We start from the raw sequence: 21,839 nt of genomic DNA, 5'->3' as shown, positions 1-21,839 counted from the left end.
CCTAGAAATCACCTTATCAAGGACACCTTTTAAGACCCGAGAAAATCCCAAACGGCACTTGGGAGGTATAAACTTCACCGTACGAAACCCCTTGGAGAACAAACAATCAAGGAGAGCCATGTCAAAACCATAATGTTCATCTAGCACCAAACCACCCACGCATCCAATTTGAGCCGGAGAAGAGGGAGCTTGCGGCTTGGAGAAACCATGAAGCACAAAACGAACAATACCATCTCTTTCATTCGGGGGAGACACAAACTCAGTCGGACTATGACGACACTTAGTACGATGCGTATGCGTTTTGTAGCAAACCCCACATAACCAAATCCCCATACGTGAAAAAGTTACTTCAGCCTCAGTATAAACAGCCAAATTAGAAGTAAGAGCATTAGAAGTTTTATTATTATTATTGTTATTATTATTATTATTATTATTATTATTATTATTATTATTAAGTGCATATACCATTGATTTAGGTGAGTGAAAACATAAATAAATGTGTACCGTATTTAACATATGTTAATAGTATAAAAATAAAAGACAACAGTTTACTTATATTCATTTCACAAAAATTTTAAAATAAAATGATTTAATGAGTAATAATGATTTTACTTATAAATATGTCTTAATCATATATTTTTAACCCTCAAAATAATAATTATATACAAAGTACTACTTGAAAACAATCTCTTTTTTTAATTCTTAAATTGTATGGAAAGATTTGAAAATTAATTCAACTCAATGAACTAACAATCAATACCCATATAAAATGTTTCTATACATTTTGATTCTAATATCTGATGTTTATAAAAAGAAATTGTTATTAATTGTTATTATTATTATTTATTTTTTTTAAAAGAATTGTTATAATTATTAGAAATTATTAATTAATAATATTATTAAATATTAATTCTTAATAGTTTGAATTATTAAATATTATTATTGATAATTATTAATATGATTAATAAATATTAATTATTATAATTATTTTTAATATTAATAATTATTATAATTATTTAAAATAATTAATTATTATCATCAATACAATATTAATTATTATTGTTATTATTAATTATTATTTGAAAATAGAGCAGAGCAGAGCAGAGAAGATTTCTTTTGAACAGAGCAAAGCAAAGCAGATTTGATCTGAGCAGAGCAGGGCTCAGCAGAGTAGCTCTAAAGAACGGGGCCTAAAGGTCACACAAGTTTTAAAAAAGGTTACCATGTTAAAAATAAGGTTACTATATTAAAATTATGGGTCATTATATTGAATATAATGTCAATTATGTAAGTAGTCTTTGTGAAGTATGGTGACCTTGCTGCTACTCTGATCAGCTCTTGGACGAAACCTCCTGCTGGGATTACCAAGATTAATATTGATGCCCATATTGCTGAGTCGTTTGCTTCGGTTGGGGCTGTGGCTCGAGATGAAAATGGTGGTTTGGTGTGGGCTGCTGTCAGACGGCTGGAAGGAGAATGGGATGTGGAAAGTGCTGAAGCTGCTGCTGTTAGATTCGGCTTACAGCAAGCTCGCAGATGGGGAAGCAGGAACATTTGGGTTGAAGGGGATGCTATCAATGTGGTGCGATAGATTAATAACAACAACTTGGGTTTCTCTCCTCTATGGCTGATTTATGATGATATTAGAGCTATGTCTAAGTGGTTTGAATTTTGTTATTTTTCACATGTCAAGAGAGTAGGCAATTTGGTGGCTCATCTCGTTGCGAGGTGGGACACTCGTGGTAGTACGAAGTTAATTTGTATGAACTCCTTTCCCTAAAGCTTAATTACTTTGGCGGAGAGCGATCTTTAATGAATAGCCTTCTAATCTTGTTTCAAAAAAAAAAAAAAAAAAAAGAGTATAAACCTTAGGTCTACAATTTCAAAAGCCATTATAAACCAAACACTTTTATAAACCAAACACTTTTATAAACAGCCAGCTTAAACAGCCAATTTCAAAAGCCATTATAAACAGCCAAATATTCCAGCTGGTCAAACAAGCCAAGTGAACCAGCCAACAACCAACCGCCAACAGCCATTTGACAAACAAGACCTAGGTCCATCCAAGATTTTCTGTTACAATTTTCAATGTTTTAATCTCCCCTCCACTTTGCACAGTCCGTACCTTTTTTGGAATGTCGGAGTTTGACACTGTTCAATTTTCTCTCTCCTTCATTCATTCAATCTCTCCTCACTACTACTCTCTTCTCTATTGGGGGTGTCACTGTTTCTGAAAGACATCCCATCTAAAACTCAAATCTTCAACATCAATATTATATATATATCCCACCAAATTTTATGTACATATACTAATTAATTAATGGTTGATTTTGGTTAAACCCCTATATTTTATTTAAGGTATCCATTTCTACAGTTGTTTCTTCATCTTCAATCCTTCATCTTCTTTGCTGCCATTATTGATTAGTAAGTTTTCTCTCTTTATTTCTATCTCTACTTTCTGGGTTTTAATTGTTAAATTAAATTTCTTGTCGGCTGTTTTTTTGTTTTTATTTAATTAATTAATTTATCTAAAATGTTTGCTTGTTTGTTTAATTTTCAATTATGCTCTGGTTTGTGCTAATGGGTCCCTTTAATTTGTGCAAATATTTTCTGGGTATTTGCTAATTTAATATAATTGTCAAGAATTGATGTGGGTTTGGCCTGTAAATGAGATAGGGTATAATTGATTTTAGTAGGGGTTGAAATTTGATTTGTAAGTATGATTTTAGGTCTTAAGAATTCATGTTTATTTATGACATTTTGGTGGAATTTTGGGTGAGAGGATTGATTGGTGATGTGAGAAAACATGGTTTTTATCTTAGGTAGTTGAAGATGGATCGAAATCGAGTAAATAGAGCTCGTTGCTCGGGTCCTATCCCATCAGAAGAGTCAGCATTGGATCTGGAAAGGAATTCCTGTGGTCATCATAATTTCCCTTCTTTGAGTCCACCCCTTCAACCCTTTGCATCAGCAGGACAGCACTCTGAAAGTAGTGCAGCTTATTTCTCATGGCCAGCTTCCTGTCGAATAAGTGATGCTGCTGAAGAGAGGGCAAATTACTTTGCAAACCTTCAAAAAGGAGTTCTCCCTGAAACTCTTGGCCGGTTACCTCAAGGGCAGCGTGCCACAACTTTGCTTGAGTTGATGACCATAAGGGCATTTCACAGCAAAATTTTACGTTGTTATAGTCTGGGCACAGCAATTGGTTTTCGCATCAGAAAGGGTGTACTGACTCAAGTACCAGCCATCCTTGTTTTCGTTTCAAGGAAGGTGCACAAGCAATGGCTGACCCCCATACAATGTTTACCTACTGCCTTGGAGGTAAAACTTTATTATTTAATAAGTTTTATTCCTTCGGCCTTATTACTATCAGTATTTGTTATATATATAAATTCTAACTAGGCTTTATGCTCCATTTTAGTGGATCTGCTGTCGAATGTTATAATATGTTATTTGGACTCTTCATTACACTTCAACTATGCATGTCAAAATATAAGTCAGTCTTTCAGACCTAGTTAACTGAGCACATACAATGTCAGTGTATCCTTCCTGTTTTTAATTGTTTGCTTGTTACATTTTTTCTATTCTAGTTTCGTTGAGAAAAAGAATTTATCAATAGATGAAGGATACATAAAGAGACAGCCTATCCTCCCATCAAATACAACAATGTAACAGTTAACTTACACCAGCGTGACTTTTATGTTTCATCAAACACATTAGAAAGTCTAAGCTTTAAAACTATACTTACGATAATCTAGCGGGAAGTGTTCAGGTTTGCACTTTAATGGTTTGCAGCCATGGTTCACGTTGACACTTCTCAAAAACAAAGCAACATGTAGCTCCAAAGTGTGCCCCCGCCTTTTTTTTTTTTTTTTTTCCAATTATATAAACTGATTAATGACTTCCTTATGTAACCCATCAAACTGGCAGGAGGTAGGGACTAGTATTGCAATGCACTGTGGCAACTAGGGACATTAATTCCTTGTTAAGGGATGATGCTATAAGAGATGCATATTTGTTAACCCATTTTCAAAGCATAACACTTAAATTTTCTTGAAAATGCTTCAGGCGACCTGCAGTGAAGTATTATACATTTGTCAGTATGCAAGTCATGATAAAAATTGTTTATATGATAAGCTTTTTCTTGCTTATTGATAAACATTGTTCAATTTTGTGAATAGATTGTCCCTTGAAGTTTCTTGTCCAGTCTGCACACATGAAACCCCAGTTTCTTTCTCTCAAAAGATGCAGGAAAACTGTTTCAGAATGTGTGTAATTGTTATAAGCTATGTTAAAGGGCTATTCTCAATTTAATCATCCTCGCAAGTCACGAAGAAAACTTTTGCCGTCTATATCTTCCTTTGAAAGAATTTTAATAATTGCAGTCCACATAAGAGATGGATATCCACTGCTTTGCATGATTGAAGTTCGTACATCTATGTAAATCTCATCAAGCGTGCTGCAATCCTTTGTTGTTTAAGAGATTAATTATATTTTCAGTTGTTGCTCAATTATTTTAGGACTTCACATTCTTAAGACCAAATTCAGCATCTTTTTTGGGCCTCTACCTTTTATGCCGGCATACCAATTGTTCATGAACTCAAAATATTCCATAGTTTTACTCTTCAATTCTTCTTCACCATTCATACAAGAACTAGGGTAAATGTAGTATAATTTCATATGAACTTCAAAAGAAAAGAAAAGTTGGTTTGTTTATTTTCTTTAATAAGTTATGTGGCACTTGTATTCCTTTGGCAATTATGAGCATGATGTTTCTGCCTCTAGCCTCTTTTTGTTTATGGGATATAACACCCTTGTGCTCTTTGAATTTAATATTATTATTAGTAAATAAAAGTGAAAGAAGGTAAATCTGAAGTTATTAAACCTTTAAAGGTGTTTCATTCACAGATATGAGGTATGGGTTTAGAATGATTTAAACCATACCTTATGTTTGTCTTTATGTTTTTAAGAGTTTTAAACCCATACGTCAAACCCCCAAAAGTATGGGGTTTAGAAACCTAGGGGAGAGGTGGATTTGGGTCATACCTATGCTTTTAGGTATCAAATAAAAGAAAATAAACTTCATTTCATAATCATACTACACATATGGTATTAAGAATCAAGTTCCAAACCCATACCATTATGGTTTTATTCCTGATTCCAAACGTATACTAGTTTGCGAACCAAACGCCAATGCACTCATCAATTGGATGACACGGCCTCTCTATTGTTTGATTGTGCCTCTAGTTTACACTACTAGGTGTCTGTTTCATACTTTTACTTGCCTATATGTTCATCTGGGGATATGGGCTACCATATGCTCATATTGTGAGACATCATGTGAGTTTTATGTTCAATTATTGATGGCTCTTGAAACTTTTTATTAGGGACCAGGAGGTGTATGGTGTGATGTGGATGTGGTAGAATTCTCTTATTTTGGAGCTCCAGAGCCCGCACCCAAGGAGCAACTTTACACTGAGATAGTGGATGATTTGCGTGGAAATGATTCATGTATTGGTTCAGGTTCACAGGTATTTTTTCCTTAAAGTTTCACAAAGCATTTTCTTGTAATTAATACGCGGCTAAACTAGGTCATTGTTTGCCTTCCAGAAATACAGCTGTTTTTTTTCCATTCTAGAAGCTTCTTTTTCCTCATTCATGTGGCTGTTTTTTTTGTTTTTTTCCTTTTCCCCCTCGTTTCCTTTTCAATGTTCTCATATGGTTGGCAGCTCTGTTTTTTTTTTTTTCCCCCTCTTTTCTTTATCACTCGTGTGGCTACCATCATTTTCTTTATTTCATATATGCCCTCTTTTAGTAAGCTAGGGTTTGATGTATGTGCTTTGGTAGGCAGTAGCTACCAAGTTGGGCCTGGAAGATGGTACTAAAGTTGAATGAAATTTTAAAATTGTATATGTACAAGCTAAAATAACATCTTACAAATTCCAATGTGGTGTCTCTGTACTCATGCCCAAATGGAGGGAAGGGCCTGTCTTTAAATTTTGGACACTTAAATGTGTACCTGTATCCAATACCAATATCCGAGTTCAAACAATGTACATGAAAGGCTGATGTCAAATTTTATATGCTACCTGAATTTTGGCATTGTTGTTATTCCTAAGCTTGAGTTTGTGGGTGCCCTTGTTCTTATGGTCTTGGTCAAATCCCATTCGCATTGTTACCACATCCTTTACTATAGCTTGATCATACTTATTGAGTTATTGTAATTCTGTAAATTTTTCATGTCGAAAAATGTCGGTAGGATTTTGAACTTAAGCTCACAGTACTCAATGATGGAGGGCAATTTGGCAGTCTTTGGGAGGAGGAGGAGGAGGAGGAGGGGGGGGGGGGGGTCCTACCATTTTTGTTCCAATCTACCAGGCTTTCCATATTGCTTTGAAACAAGCTATCTGGTTGCTTGATGAAGCAAATGCATTAGTGCATCAAATATATGCTATGCTCATGATGTTAACGAGTAGTATTGATAGTATTATGCATTGCACTGCGCCCTTTCTTATGTTTTAGTGTATATGGCTGGAGTCAACTCCAATTTTTTCACAGATCTAGCAGCACTCTATCTTTCAAGCGAGTTGTTTCTGTAGCCTTATGTGATTCTTCAACTCGATCCTCTAGCTTTTGAAGGACAATTCACAATATCTTATTTTAAGCAAAAAAGAGTATATGTTATCATTATTTCGATGTCAATCTTTTATTTGTTTCTCCAATTTTTTCACAGATCAAGCAGCACTCTTATCTTTTAAGCGAGTTGTTTCTGTAGCCTTATGAGATTCTTCAACTTGATCCTCTAGCTTTTGAAGGACAATTCACAATATCTTATTTTAAGCGAACAAGAGTATATGTTATCATTATTTCGATGTCAATCTTTTATTTGTTCTTTTCTTCAATGTTGATTATTTTACCTCTAGCGGTTCTCCTATTAGTTTCTCATTTTTGGAATTTATTGAGCGTTGGGGGGGGGGGGGGGGGGAGTGTCGCTTGACTTTACTATCCAATTGGACCCTTCTTTGTTCTGGTGGAGTTGTTTATGTACCATATTAAATCATATTGCTTGTCATGACGGACTAATGAGAAAATTATGCCTAAAGAGCAACAATGGAATTGCATATGCTAAGATATGATGCTTTTACCTTGTTGTTTTGATAATTTTCTTCAATATATAATCATATGCCTCGAGATTGCTGGACTCAGTAAGGCATTATTAAAGTTGCCTGCTTGCAGAACCTTTGTCATCATAATAATGTTACTCTGTATATGTTAGGTTGTCTTTCGATTTCATCATTTTTTCTATTTTTTTTTTTTGTGGTAATGACGGGATATCTAGGATAATTACTGTATACAATTTGATTATTCGTAGGTGGCAAGCCAAGAGACTTATGGAACCCTGGGTGCTATTGTGAGGAGTCAAACTGGAAGCAGACAAGTGGGCTTCCTAACGAACCGGCATGTTGCAGTTGATTTGGATTATCCAAGTCAGAAGATGTTTCATCCTCTGCCACCAAATCTTGGCCCTGGTGTATATTTGGGTGCTGTGGAGAGGGCTACATCCTTCATCACAGATGACCTGTGGTATGGCATCTTTGCTGGAATAAATCCAGGTAATGTGACCTTGTGTCCCCTCATTTTAAATTATTTTGTACCAGTACAAATTAATCAAATTTATAATATTGGACAAAGATTTTAAATGCTCATGTTACAAAACTGCAAGCCCTGGCATTATTGTTGATGTGAAAGGTTGATTGAAATATTGGACAGTCAATCTGACTGAGGCATTTGGACTTTTGCTAATGCAATGACAGAAGGTTGCGGTGGACCTAGTAGAATTGTACTTTTGTCATATCTCTTCAAGCTGCATGACAGAAATTTTCGAAGAAATCAGTTGACCATTTGAAACTCCAAGTTGAAGGCCTGGTTTGAAGATCAGTGCCAATTCTTATGTTAGTGTGGATGGGACATATACTACGAAAAGTAGGTTTTTATTTTTATTTTTTTTTGGGGGGTGGGGGGGGGGGGGGGTTGGGGGAGACTTAAGATGCTGTAAGGAAACATTTTTTGAGTTTTCAGATTCTCTTTTCTCGTAACATATTGCTAAAGCTGTTGATCACTATACAAGACAGCTTTGTGCATGACTTACCCATTTTTTAAATGAGCTACAGTTAACGAATTTTAAAGAAACCTGAGAACTCATTGCCTTGCAAAAGGGCCTAGAAGCTTTTGATAATAGTCTATCTTATAGTTGAGTTCTAGATTAGGTATTATGCACATAAACAAGTATAGCTACAACAATTGGAAGTAATGAATAAATTAGTCGTAATATGGAGAAATAATAATAAGACAACAAATAATACAAGATCTACACTATGAAACCTATATAAAAGGAATTATTAACAAGCTTGCACAATGTAAGATAACAATCTAAATTATGAATAATTAATTAAAGAATAAAAATAATTCTTACCTCTGTTTTTTTTTAGTTGACACGTATTCTTTTTTAGGAAGTTTATTTATATTTGACATGTTTCCTTTTTGGGTAAGTTTTATACTTGCATTTACTAGTTTACCCCACTTGCTTTATCATTCTCTTTCCTCTCCTTAATATGTGTGACTAAATTGAACGCGTCAACTAAATAGAAACGAAGGAAGTAATGTAGAAAAGATAATTGGAAAAAGGGAGAAACTTTATATTTTTTGAAATAGATTAATATAGAGAAGGTTCCTTATAATTAGTACCTGGATTGTAAGGGTCAGATACGATAAATTAATTGAGTGTTAGATCTACTAGAAGGGGGTTTAGGTTTTCAAAATAGAGGGAGAAAGCAGATTAGATTATTGTAAATACCATTATTTTTTGGAATTTATTTATTTATTCATTTATTTTAATTTTTACAAGAAGGGGGTTAAAGCTCAAAAGGGATGTTTATAAAGATGGGTGGAAACTTTTTGAAGAATCGAAATTCGGCAATCTCACACCAAATGTGAAAGTCTGGTGTCGAATGAGAAGCTGTCGTGACTTAGGTTCATAACTTTTGATCATGAACTATAAATGGGGCTTATGATATATCATTGGAAAGCATGAAAGTCTTCTTTTCATCTCAATTGAAATTTGGCCAATATTATTTATAGACTTTGAGACATAGCCAAAAGAGTGTAGGGGTATCCATTTTGAGTTCAATTTTAGTATTTTGCTCATATTTCTTTGTTATAACATAAATAAGGCATGTATATTGTTGTAAAGCTTATTCAAAGTGCCATCCAAGCTAGCTCATGGAAATTTTCAATGTTTTCTGAATTATTTGAGTTTAATTTTGGGTTTAAGGATAGGGAAAGTTGGCTAACTATGGGAACTGGCTAAGGTTTATGGGTATTGGCTAGGAAATTGGCTAGATAAGACAGGGGGATGAATCACATAATCTAACTACTTTAGCAATACTTTCTCCGTTCCCCTAAAATTACAACATGGACGGGGATGATTTTAAGAAGAAGAGAGAGATAGAGAGGAATAAATATATGGACCCATGTGATGAGGAGAGATGAGAGAAAACATGTGCAAATAGGGAAATGTTGCAATATTTGTGAAACTTCCATCAATGGTAATGCTTTAGAAGGTTTAGATTTTTGTTCTTGTGAACAATTATGCCTAACCTTATTGCCTAAATTGCTGCAATATTTGTGGAACGGAGGAAGTATTTAAATTTAATCTCGAATGCTAAATTAGGGATACACAATTTAGATATCTATAATGCCTACATTCTATTTGAGGTAGGGCATCTTGTATGCAACAATTTCCAGCTTTTATGGTGGATTATGCTGACTTTGATCCTTAAGCTAAAACAGTTGCTCTTTTGAATTATTTCCTACCTCTGATATCTTCCATTTGCGATTCTTTTGTTGTTGGCTCCATCACATTTTGTGGTTAGGGGTGCAAGTGTAAAGGAAATTACTGATTTATATGAAAATGGTTTCTATAATGGAACAACATTACTCTTGCTACACAAGGAAGCCTGTTATTCGTGGTTTTTTGTATCCTTCTTATATTTAGTGGGTGTTGAAAGGGCAAGGGTAGGTTTCTGTCCCTTTTTAGTCAGTCTAGTGCTGGAATAATGACTTTAGATAGTTGATAATTGCATTTTGCTTAAGATGTATTGTACTATGCATAGTATGCAACTTCAACAATTAATCTATACTCCTTAATCCTTATGAACTTGGTTTTTTGCCATATCATTTAATTTTACTAGTGGATGCTTGATTACTCCATCTCCTTGTGGAACTTGAAAGGCAGAGTGCGGTGCCCTATATTTGCTGTTCTAAAATTGCACTCTCTTTTTCCGTATTTCATTTGGGGGTCAAAGGTCCCCATTAGGGTGGACTTTAGCTTTGGAAAGGGTTAATACCAACAATATGCTTTAAAAGCAGCAGCCAGGAATTTTGAAACACCTGACATCTGCTTGCTTTGCTGCTAATGACCCATACCCACTTGACTTCATTGTTTTATGTTTTGCTACTTTTGGAAAATACTCTTTGTAGTCTATGAAGAGTATTGGGTCAGAATTCAGACCTTTTATGTTTTGCTGCTAATGACCCATACCCACTTGACTTCATTGTTTTATGTTTTGCTACTTTTGGAAAATACTCTTTGTAGTCTATGAAGAGTATTGGGTCAGAATTCAGACCTTTATACAAGAGCGGTAGCAAATTCTGTATGTAGCCTTTTGTTCTAGCAAGAAGTTGCTTCAGCAAATCGTGACAACGGCTATTTTTTTGGTGTATCTGGTTGGAGCAGAATGGCCGTTTTTACAATAATGTTGGTCTCACGTGATCTATTGTGGGATATATAATTTTATTAGCTTCTTCATTGGCAAAGGTTGAGGAGGCTTTTCCAAATTACACTTGGAAACATACTAAGGAATCGGCTTAGCTTGTCTTGATAACCTATTTCTTTTTGAGGACACCTTGTCCTCTTCTTGCAACGTTTACCTCTTCACGAAGTTTTAAAAATATCACAATTAACTCATATTAGGAAAATAGATTCTTCCTATGTTCCTTTTTGGGAAATTACTTTTTAGTAAACATGTCTATTTTGGGTAATTTTTATGCGTTGAAATGTCAATTTTAACCTCAGCTTTTCTATTTCAGCTTCTCTCTCCTCCCTTTACCGTAGTTCCCCTCTTATTGTTTCATCATCTTCTCCACTCCAAAGGACAATCTTCCATTAATTCCACTTCCACTGCTACGATGGTATGGCCACCAACCCCCTCGCAACCACTTCCACCACCAACCCCATTTCTCTCTCCTCTTTACCAAATTCTTCTCTACCCACTTCCCCTTTTACGCCCTCTTCAATCTGGTAACTCACACGGCATTTCTAAACACTAATGGCTATTGTTGCGAGGAAAAGGGAGGAAGTAAACCATTGAGAGAAATGGGTCATGAATTTCACATCCAAACCTGTACAAACTTCTAGAACTTTGGTATGTTTGGATCTTGAAGGATTTGGTTGTCTCAAGCTGTAATTACAGGTAGTTGAGGTCGCCGATTCGGTTGGTTGGGCAAGGAGAAGGATAGGCCGTATGAGGGTATAAGCGTTTCAATTGATTTGGAACCGAGGAAGTATCTCTTTTCACATATTAAATTCCCTTAATTATTAATACTTGTTGCTTTAGTCTTTATTTTATATATGTACAAGTTTGTAATTTTGTTTCTCTTTCTTCCGTCTATCGGTTTACCCACTGCACACTGCACTCTCCCACCCCCTGCCATGTTGCAATCTCAAAGGAACAGAAGAAATATTATTTGTGCAGTTTTTGTATAGTATTTTCTTATATACAACAATCTTGTTTGAGTAAGATTATATACTCTTTAATTTCCTAAAGTTGGCCCCTACACACTCATCCACACTGTTACCCTGCCTTTTCGCTTCCTTAACCTCTGTGCTCATCCCTAGTGTAAAGATTAAATTGGGAAGGGGAGAGGATTTGGAACTTTAAGTTTTGACTAATTAAAAACTTATTAGTAATTAATATTTACCAACTGAGACACATTATTGGGAAGGAAGGGGTGGAAGTGTGCAACAGTTTATCGTTAATTTTTAGCAAGCTATTGGTTGGTGAATATTTGGAAATTGAATTATGATTGTTCAGATCAGAAGAGTATGGGATTGGGAGGTGCTGCGTATATACCCAATTAAGGTAGAATCTCTGATGTATGGGGTTAATATTATAGCAATGTTAAAACTTAAAAGCTTGTGAATACTGCCAAAACGTTGAGCTCATGTTATTAATTGCGTAAGACAAATGATTCAGATTTCTTCAAGTAAATTCTGCCTTAATATCAAGGTTTTTAGACTAATCAAAAGCTTGAATCTTATTCAGTATGTTGCCCAGATTTGCATCATATTAATACATATTCTTTTATATTTTCAACCCAATCCTAAATTTTGAATGTTGAGAGTCTTGAGACTTAGTTTGTTCCTCATTGTCTGATGCTGATGTCCTTTGTTGCTACCTCAATGGCTATTTATGTGGATTTTGATATAATATTTCATTTGGTATGATTATGCTGATAATGTCCTCACAAACGTTTTTCCTACGCAGAGACATTTGTGAGAGCAGATGGAGCATTCATTCCATTTGTAGATGATTTTGATATGTCAACAATAAGTACATCTGTAAAAGGTGTAGGGGATATAGGAGATGTTAAGCATATAGATTTGCAATCTCCTATTAGTAGCTTAATCGGAAAACGAGTAATGAAAGTTGGTCGAAGTTCTGGCCTGACAACTGGTGTTGTATTAGCTTACGCACTTGAGTACAATGATGAGAAGGGAATATGCTTCTTGACTGATTTTCTCGTTGTTGGTGAGAACCAGCAAACCTTTGACCTTGAAGGAGACAGTGGAAGCCTCATTATGTTAGTAGGGGAAAATGGGGAAAAGCCACGTCCAATTGGCATAATATGGGGTGGAACTGCCAATCGTGGCCGTCTGAAATTGAAAGTTGGTTTTGCGCCTGAGAATTGGACTAGTGGGGTTGATTTAGGAAGGCTTCTCAATTTGCTTGAGCTTGATCTCATCACAACCAGCCAAGGGCTTAAAGGTATTTCCTTATCCATGTCGCTATGAATTTGAAGAGCTCTGGCTATCAATCAAATGCACTGTGGTGTTGTTTTGATTTTTTAAATTTTTGATTTTTTATTTTTTTGTGGACTTCCTTGTTTTGCCCTTTGTCTGACGGAAGCGTTCGTTGTTATCTAAAGGATAGCTAGCATTGCAGGCTAAAACTATCTAATACATATAGATTTTAAGAAGACATAATGTGATTTTGGAAGAGCTAGCAATCAATCTAAATGCACTTTGGTGGTGTTTTGATTTGATCATTTTTTTTTTTTGTACTTCCTTATTTGCCATTTGTCTGACAGAAGTGTTCTTTGTTATCTGAAGGACACCTAGCCTCAGGCTAACACTATTTAATACGAAATAAAATTTTTGGAAGAGCTTATATGTACCCAGCTACCTTATCTGCCTTGGTCAATACTAAAGATATATCTATGGTATTGTAGTTAGATTTTCAACCAATATGGATTTAATTTGCTATATATATTCTGTTGCTATAATGTGTATTTTCTTGCTATCTAGAAAACAAGGACTATATATCCCTGAATCTTGTTATTATATGCAATTAAGCTACCTATAATTACAGAGGCAGTGCAAGAACAAATTGTTGCATCAGCAACAGCAATGAATTCTGCAGTTGGTGATTCCTCTCCTCCTGATGGACTTCCATTGGATAAAAGCAAAGAGGAGTTCCAGCCCTTGGGACTCCAAATTCAGCATCGTCCTCTAGAAAATGGACCTCCTGGCCCTGATATTAATTCATCAGCAATGGAAACTGACCTGAATTTGGAAGATGAAGAGAAGGCAGGCCCAAGTGTCGAGCATCAGTTTATTCCTAGTTTTGTTAGACAATTCCCGCTACATAAATTTGATCAAGAAGAGATTAAGCATTCAGAAAATCTCTCTGCGTTGAGGAATGGTTCGGATGAAGATATCTGTGTATCATTGCAACTGGGTGACAATGAGTTGAAGAGAAGGCGATCAGATGCTTCAACTAGCTCTGATGAACCTAATAAACAAAAGTTAGAGCTTTAGTTGCTGTTGTTCATGTGAGTTGTTTAGTGTTTGTAATGCGAATAATTCTGCAAGCTATATCCCAGATCTAGTGGTGGTGTTGGTGGCTAATGCATAAATGATGCCAACACCATCATGATTGGTATTTTACCCTATTTATCCATGTCATATAGCATGCATCTTAGTGTAAATTGGCTATCTTATGCCCAACTACCTTAGATAAGAAATGGTCTTCTATTATTGGGAAATTATTTATCACAGAGCTTGAATGTGTACGTTTTCTCAACTCGATTTAGGTTTCGAGATTGTCTATGGTAAACATAATCACCTTGTCAAATTCAAAATAAAAAATCAATGGCTATAGGAAATTAGTGCAGTTAGAAAATATCCTTAATTGGTCTCGTCTATTCATTTCTTCTTTTTTGTTTTTCTCCATTTCTCTCCATTGTTTCATTGAGGGGGTGTTGCAGGTGAATGTATTTGGATTTTGCGCTATGTTTGGATAGAGAGTAATGGAGGGAAAGGAAGAGAAGAGAAATGGAGGGATGCATCCTCCCTTGTTTGGATATCTAATGCAAGGAGGGAAGGGGAGAGAATTGGAAGGATCCATTTTTCTTCCACTTTTAATAAATCAAATTCCTTCCTTGTTGGAGAGATTTGGAAGGAAAATGAAAGGTCTCTTTCTCCTTCCCCTCACCTCCCTTTCCCTTCCCTCTTTTTCCTTCCCCTTTCTTTCCCTTCACTATTGTTAACCAAACATATTGTTGGTGTCAAACGTTAGAAAAAATAATACATTCTAATTGTTGTGTTTGAAATCTGGATTAGGGATGAACAAAAATCTGGAAATTAAATCGAACAACCCCGACTTGTAATTGATAAACCGAAACAAAAATGCAGGTAACTATATCGTAATGATAGGGTTTGAGCTCAACCAATAACACAAGGACCGAAATACTAATAAATTACAAACACCAACTTTTTTCATCCGGATTTTATTTGATTTCTTTTCTCACTTCACTTTTTTTTGTTTTTTTTTTTTACTTTTCACCTAAAATTATCTGTCACATTTCTATGGTCCTACCTTGTTTGTTCTTTTATGTTATTTACTAATTTGTAAGTAATAACATCTTAACATATTTCACATTCCTACCCTTTTCCCTTTCTTTTATTTACTATTTTTATTTAAAGAAAAAACACTAGAGGATTTTTTAATGAAGGTTGATTTGCGCCAAGGTCAAAAGACTTTGGGATGGGTCCAATAAAAAAAATCTATAACAACTTCTTGCCACCGGTTAACCCTTGTCGCATAGTTCTTATATGTTTCGGCAAATCTGTTAATATATAGAAGTTGGTGTAAGGAAGTGGGCCCAAAGATGCCAACATGTATAACGGTGCAAGAAGCTAATAACGGGAAACGAAATAAGGAGCGGGAAAACAAAAAAGTAAGTATTCATTTTCCTCTTTATTTTTTTTGGTTATTCTCGAAAAACTCTGAAAAAGAAATAGAGGGGGTGGAGTTGAAGGTACTGTACTGAGAGGAAGGCGAAACCAGAATTTGATAAGCAATTATCGGCATTGATAAACCTGTAGTGAAATCAATGAATAATTAATTTGCAACTCCAACTGAGAAGATGCGAAATCGATTAGTGGATATATTAGGGGTGGATTTAGCTGAAGCCATGCGTGAAGTTGAGGACGGTGGTCATGGCCGCGCAAGGGAGCTAAGGTTTGATAGTGAAAATGTAAGAATTGATAATTGCCGTTATTTATAATTGTTATCCGTTGTTTATTATAAATTGATTGAAGGAATTTGTGGTTAGGGTTTGTCGAATGTTCATACTACTATAGTTAAGTTGGTGGTTGTGTTGTTAATGAGTAATGGATGTTTTATTCTGCGGATTGTGCGGTGAATATAGCAGTTGTAATGTATCTAAGTGGTGTTAACATGATCAATTTTTATAATTATGGTAATATGAATGTTATTGGTAAATTTGTTAATTTTGCTAGGGGAGCTACTTTATCACTGTGTGTATGTAATGGGGCTTGAAATTATTAATTGAGATGGCATGTTATTGGTATATTATGATTGGTATGTTAAAAATTAAAGACACAAGAAATGATTTTGTTTGTTAATGGTGGTATGTGCAATAATATTTGAAGAATATAGTCGATTTGTTACTGCGTATGTTATTTTTGTGTATTTATGTATTATGTGGTTTAATAATATATGTAGGTTGTTAGTATTGGACTTGATTTTGAAGAATGTGAAGAAGAATGTGTTGGTGGAAAAGGAGATGAGGGTGAATTGATTAGTAGTGATGAGGAAGATAGTTGAAGGAGAATTTGAGTATGTAGATGAGGTTAAAATGAGGGAGATAGTTAGGGATTAGAAAATGATGAATTAGAAGAAGCAGAAGAGGTTGTAGTAGGAGCTTTAGGTGCAGGTGGATCAGGTTTTACAACCCTTAAGAGGAATAGGATGATGGTTGATACTATTTTTGGGGAGGAGGAGGAGGAAATACCACCCCCTGCGGTGGGTATGGTATTCGGTAGTTGGGAAGAAGTAGATACCTATTTTTGGAGATATGGTAGACAGAGGGGGCCGGGTTTGGTATTGTGAGGGCAACAGCTGGGTGGGGGAAGGTGAAGAACAAATTGGGGGGAGGAAGGTGTTGTAAGCAGTAAAGGAATGCAAACTGGACATGTGAGTGCTACGGTAAACCTTCAAGGAAGCGTAAAGTAGACATTTTAAAGGAAGGTTTGGCACAGGATGAGGATACAGCCATGAAGCGCAAATCGAAAAAATGTGGATGTCCACTTGAGATGTATGTTAGTGCGAATGAGGATGGGAATTGGGTAATTCGAAAGCAGAACTTGGAGCATGATGGTCACATTGTTACACCTAGAAAGGCGAAGGATGTATCGATGTTTCAAAAGCATGAGTTGCTAGTAAAGAACAGTCACTTGGTGAAGCAGGTGCAAAATGCGAAGAAGTCTAGGGTAAAAGTATCCCACATGTATAGTTGTTTTGCACGTGAGCGCAATGGAGTGGAGGAGATGGCCTTTACGCATAAGGACTTGGAGAATGTACTGGCGAACAAGAAGAAACTTCATCTTACGGAGGGCGATGCTAATGGGATGATTGAGTACTTTAACAAAATGAGTGCAGACAATCAAATTTTTTTTCATCTATGTAGGTTTGGGAAGGATGATGCGTTCCAGGATTTTGTATGGGTAGATGCTCGTAGTAGAGCAGCATATGAGGAGTTTAGCGATGTAGTGCGTTTTGATAGCACCTACTTGACAAATAAATTCCATCTTCCTTTTGCGGTATTCATTGGGGTCAACCACCATGGGCAAAGTATATTGTTTGGGCGTGCGTTGATCTCTCGGGAGACTGCGGAGACGTATGAGTGGGTTTTCAGGACATGGTTGCACTGCATGGGGGGTAAAGCTCCTATGGCTGTCCTTACCGATCAAGATCCTACTATTTAGAAAGTTGTACATGTGACAATGGTTGCTAGTTCCACAGGTGGTGCATACGACACATTCTTCAGAAGTTTGGGATGTACCTTGGTAAGCTTGAGAACTACGATACAATCAAGGATGAGTTGGAAAATATCATCTATGGGAATTTGGATGTGGATGAACTTATTGATCGTTGGGAGGAAGCAATTTTGTACTACGAGTTGGCAGACAATAGTTGGCTTGAAGGTATGTCTAAAGTACTTTATTTAGTGGTTGCTGTTTAAAGATGTATGTTAAATGAATTGTTGAAACATTGAAGGATGACTGTGTTGTGGAGTTTTTTGTTATTTTTTTGTACTAGATTGCAGGTACTGCTCTCCCCTCCCCTTCATACACACACACTCACAGTGACACACACACTCACAGTGACACACACACTCTCACACACACACAGAGGTTTCTGCCCCTCCCCCCTATCCCAGTTCCTGTTGGTAATATCCATTGCTATTTACAGCTTCACAGTTTGTTGCCTTAATTTTCCAACATTTCTAGTCTGAGCTTGTAACTATGGTATTGGTGGTGATAGATTTGTGTGTATGAACACCATAGTATCAAGATTTGCAATTAATTCACACAGACTTATGGTGTTGAGATGTGTAGGGAATACACACAAACTGCACTTATTGCCTGACTCCCAGTGTACCTCCCCACACACACAGTCCATGCTCACTTACAAGATTTTATACTAAGATTGTACTTTACAGGTTTTTATATGTGACTGATAGTTAGACAAATTGTTGTCTTGGAGAACCCCAGGGCTATATGAGGAAAGGCACATGTGGATCCCTGCGTATTTGAAGCATTTGTTTTGGGCGGGAATGAAAACAACGCAACGTTCGGAGAGTTTCAACCATTTTTTTAAAGGATATGTTGACAAGAACACCACGTTGTCTGAGTTTGTGGTTTGGTATTGTGATGCTATGCAGATTAGAGCGGAAGTTGAAAGAATAGTTGACTCAAACACACTTCGTTATGTCAGGCATGAAGTGACTGATTTCCCAGTGGCGGCGTTGTTCCAAAAGTGCTATACAGACGCCAAATTCAAAGAAGTGCAGTGGGAGTGCACAAAGATTTTGTATTTGCGTTGCTTAGATCAATTTGAAATAGGGGTAATCTGATTGAGTTTGTTATTGAAGACCGTGTTTGGATAAGGCCTAAATTTGCAAGGAAAAAGAACGGGACTAAGGTACGGAGATGCTATAGGGTGTGTTTTGACAGGATCACATATGAAGCTGAATGTGATTATAAACACTTTGAGTGTCATGGGATAATTTGTAGGCACATGAACCTCGTGTATGACCTTAGTGGGGTCTCCATTATTCCTGAGAAGTACGTTCTGCGTTGTTGGCGGAAGGACGTTCAACGAAAGCACACACGAGTAAAAGTCGCTTACCATGATCCATTGAAGACAGATGAAGTGAGGCAGTATCACAAACTTATGGGTACTTATGAACCCATTTGCTCTTAGGCTTCTACTTGTAAGGTAGGTGTTGAGGTTGTGACAGAGCTTTTGCAATTGATGGATGTGAGAGTTGATGAGGTTTTAGCAATGGTAGCCAAACAGCGTGAACAAGCGGAGAAGGAGAGTGATAACACAGCTGACGCTGAGACTGCACCTGGTATTGTTCACACACCCTTTTCAGTTGGACAAAATAGCAGACCAGATGACGCAAATACACCTGTGGTTCAAGGTTCATGATTGCCAAACAACAGCACACCAGGTAGTGCTTTCTAAGGCAGTTGTGAAGGTTCAGCCCCTGGGAGGATTAAAGATCCACCCTTACCGAAAAAGAAGTCACATCGAACTACAAATGTACAGTATCCCTCTTGCACAAAGAAAAAAGGGAAAGAAAAGGCTGACACAAGGGAAAAAAGCAGCAAGGGCAAGGGCCAAGAAGGCGACAACTGTGCCTTCCCAAACAACTGTGTCCTTTGTCAAGTAATGAATACATTCGATTGGTTGGAGGAATTCAAATGAGAGATGTTGATGGTTCCTTAGGGTACTTCACTGCTCGGAGTAGAAACTCTGGAGTAGTGTTTGCAAGTCTGCTAGGAGTAACTCCACCTTACAACAGTATGACTCCAGGTTCCCATCCCCTATAATGTAGCTTCCAAATGATTCAACTATATATTTTTCACGATAATCTTGTACTAAGATTGTACCGCTGATTTTTTTTATTATTGTATTTGGTATTCTTCCTGTTATGCAGAATGTGCTATTTACATTCTGACATTTAACGCTTATTCAACTGTATTTTTCTTGCTTGTGTTGTTTAAAATTGATTGCAAAAGTGGTACTTCTGCGTTTCAATACTGTACGACACAGTCGCAAATGACACATTTTTTGTAGCATAAAGTACCTATTAATTGGTCCACCTATAGGGTACTACTCTATATTAAATGGTATATTTTACTAACTATTTTGTACTACTGTGTTCATAACGGTACATAATTCAATCATGCATTAGGAGTCCTCATGTGGCCAAAAGAAATGAAGGACCTTTTAAAATGTTGACAACTATCATTCATGTAGTGGTCATTCGATGGTCGTATAACATATCCTTACTACGAACAAGCTTTCATATCCTGGTTGTATTTATCTTCAAGTTGTAATGACAACTATGTGGAATATTGGTTTCCAAAGTAAATCAAGAAATTTTGAAATCAAGATACATGTTCTTGTCCTATTGTGCAATCACCCATGTGGCACTTGTTTAGTAGGTGTATTTCGATGATCTTATTATATCGAACCGTTATAAGTTTGCAGCATTCATTAGCCACCGATTATTTGTCTTCAATTTGTAATGACAACTACCGTGATGATTTGTTTCATAAGTAATTCTATTAATGTTTAAAGCAAAATACATGTTCTTGTCCTAGTCTGCAGAACGTCACCCAGTGAGCACTTGTTCAACACATGTCCTTACTTGTATGCTGTTGTCTTGTATTAAAATTCATCAACATGGGCTTCACAATAATCATTTGATCAATTTCCAAGTTATTATAACAAGGGAATGTATGAAGGTCCTAATTCAGTGGTACTTTGTTTTTCAACATATGTACCACTAAGTAACCAAAGGGACATTAAATTATTCGAAAAGGTACCATTTATAAGGTCACACTCAAGGGTACCACTTCACCAGATTATTATACCTAAGGGTACCGCTTATTTCGTAACGGTACTTATTAGGTGTAGACACCAAATTTTGATGTTATTACTATTATTATCTTTATTGTTTTTGTAAATAATTATTATTATTTTTCTAAATATTTTTATAAACTTAATGAAGTTTTTTTTTTTTTTTTTTTTTTTTTTTTTTATTATTTAAAAGAAAGAAAACGAGTAATAATAATGATTTTTATTCATAATTTCCAAAATACATGTTACAATTTGTACTTCTAAGGTACTAAATTACAAAATATTGAAGTACAGCTAACACCACATGCATTTTTACCCTGCTCCACCAAAGTAATTTTCAGGCTTTACTTGTGAATTTGCAAGTAAATTAATGCAGCCATTAGGAGGACCACTAGCCCCACAATGTACATAAAGTACACCCGTATCATCCTCATGTCTTCCTCAAAGGTGAAAACAGGCTGATTTTCCTGGTTTTCTTGAAACATGGTGGCCAAGTTTAACGCTGGTTTTTGTTTGGTTTTTTCGGGTAAGGAGGGAGATGAAAGAAGATAAGAAGTAAGTGGTGAGTGGAGATTTTGGATAAGGGTAATTTTCTCTTTATAGTAAAAGTAGGTATTTTAGACCTTATTTTTATACGTATATGTATAACAATAGTATAGTATAACGTACAATATTTTTGTCTCGCCAGGGAAATATGTCATTTTCTTCATAAATAAGCATTGTTTACTCCTTTAGAGTATAATAATTATATTCGTATGTTCACTTAGACTGTTAGAGTATATATATATATATATATATATATATATATATATATATATATATATATATATATATATATATATATATATATATATATATATATATATATATATATATATATATATATATATATATATATTTTAATTTTTTTTATCTAGTGATTTTTGCGATTTGTGCAATACCCTATTATATGACCAGTTTATCTATAAAGTTCGCTACTCTAAAGACTCATGCCCAACCAATGTAGGAAATGACAAACATTCCCACACCTAAATG

General features: G+C 35.7%; 2 protein-coding genes across 2 annotated transcripts; both read left to right on the top strand.

The window, feature by feature from the left end:
- The first annotated feature begins 2,099 nt into the window (after positions 1-2,099).
- On the top strand, positions 2,100-14,385 carry LOC145592357 (protein NARROW LEAF 1-like). Its single transcript, XM_081648801.1, has 6 exons — positions 2,100-2,424; positions 2,823-3,321; positions 5,388-5,531; positions 7,373-7,613; positions 12,606-13,106; positions 13,710-14,385. The coding sequence occupies exons 2-6, from the start codon at positions 2,833-2,835 to the stop codon at positions 14,156-14,158; spliced, it is 1,824 nt and encodes a 607-aa protein (XP_081504927.1). The 5' UTR covers positions 2,100-2,424; positions 2,823-2,832; the 3' UTR covers positions 14,159-14,385.
- Positions 14,386-16,619: 2,234 nt separating this feature from the next.
- Positions 16,620-17,632, top strand: LOC145592041 (protein FAR-RED IMPAIRED RESPONSE 1-like). Its single transcript, XM_081648507.1, has 2 exons — positions 16,620-16,753; positions 16,867-17,632. Exons 1-2 carry the CDS (start codon positions 16,620-16,622, stop codon positions 17,630-17,632), a joined length of 900 nt encoding a protein of 299 aa, XP_081504633.1.
- The last annotated feature ends 4,207 nt before the right edge of the window (positions 17,633-21,839 follow it).

Source organism: Chenopodium album, chromosome 18, assembly GCF_948465745.1.
Source record: "Chenopodium album chromosome 18, dcCheAlbu1.1, whole genome shotgun sequence".
In the NCBI taxonomy this organism is placed as follows: Eukaryota; Viridiplantae; Streptophyta; class Magnoliopsida; order Caryophyllales; family Amaranthaceae; genus Chenopodium; species Chenopodium album.
Note: the sequence above shows the minus strand (reverse complement) of the source record. Positions and strands in the feature narration are given on the sequence as shown.

Bases quoted from the DNA above. Each gene is read 5' to 3' on its own strand.
- LOC145592357 (XM_081648801.1), top strand. From the start codon at position 2,833: ATGGATCGAAATCGAGTAAATAGAGCTCGTTGCTCGGGTCCTATCCCA. The intron at 5,532-7,372 runs GTATTTTTTCCT...GATTATTCGTAG, and splicing joins GTATTGGTTCAGGTTCACAG to GTGGCAAGCCAAGAGACTTA. The intron at 7,614-12,605 runs GTAATGTGACCT...TTTCCTACGCAG, and splicing joins CTTTGCTGGAATAAATCCAG to AGACATTTGTGAGAGCAGAT.
- LOC145592041 (XM_081648507.1), top strand. From the start codon at position 16,620: ATGGTTGATACTATTTTTGGGGAGGAGGAGGAGGAAATACCACCCCCT. The intron at 16,754-16,866 runs GTGAGGGCAACA...TAAACCTTCAAG, and splicing joins AGGGGGCCGGGTTTGGTATT to GAAGCGTAAAGTAGACATTT.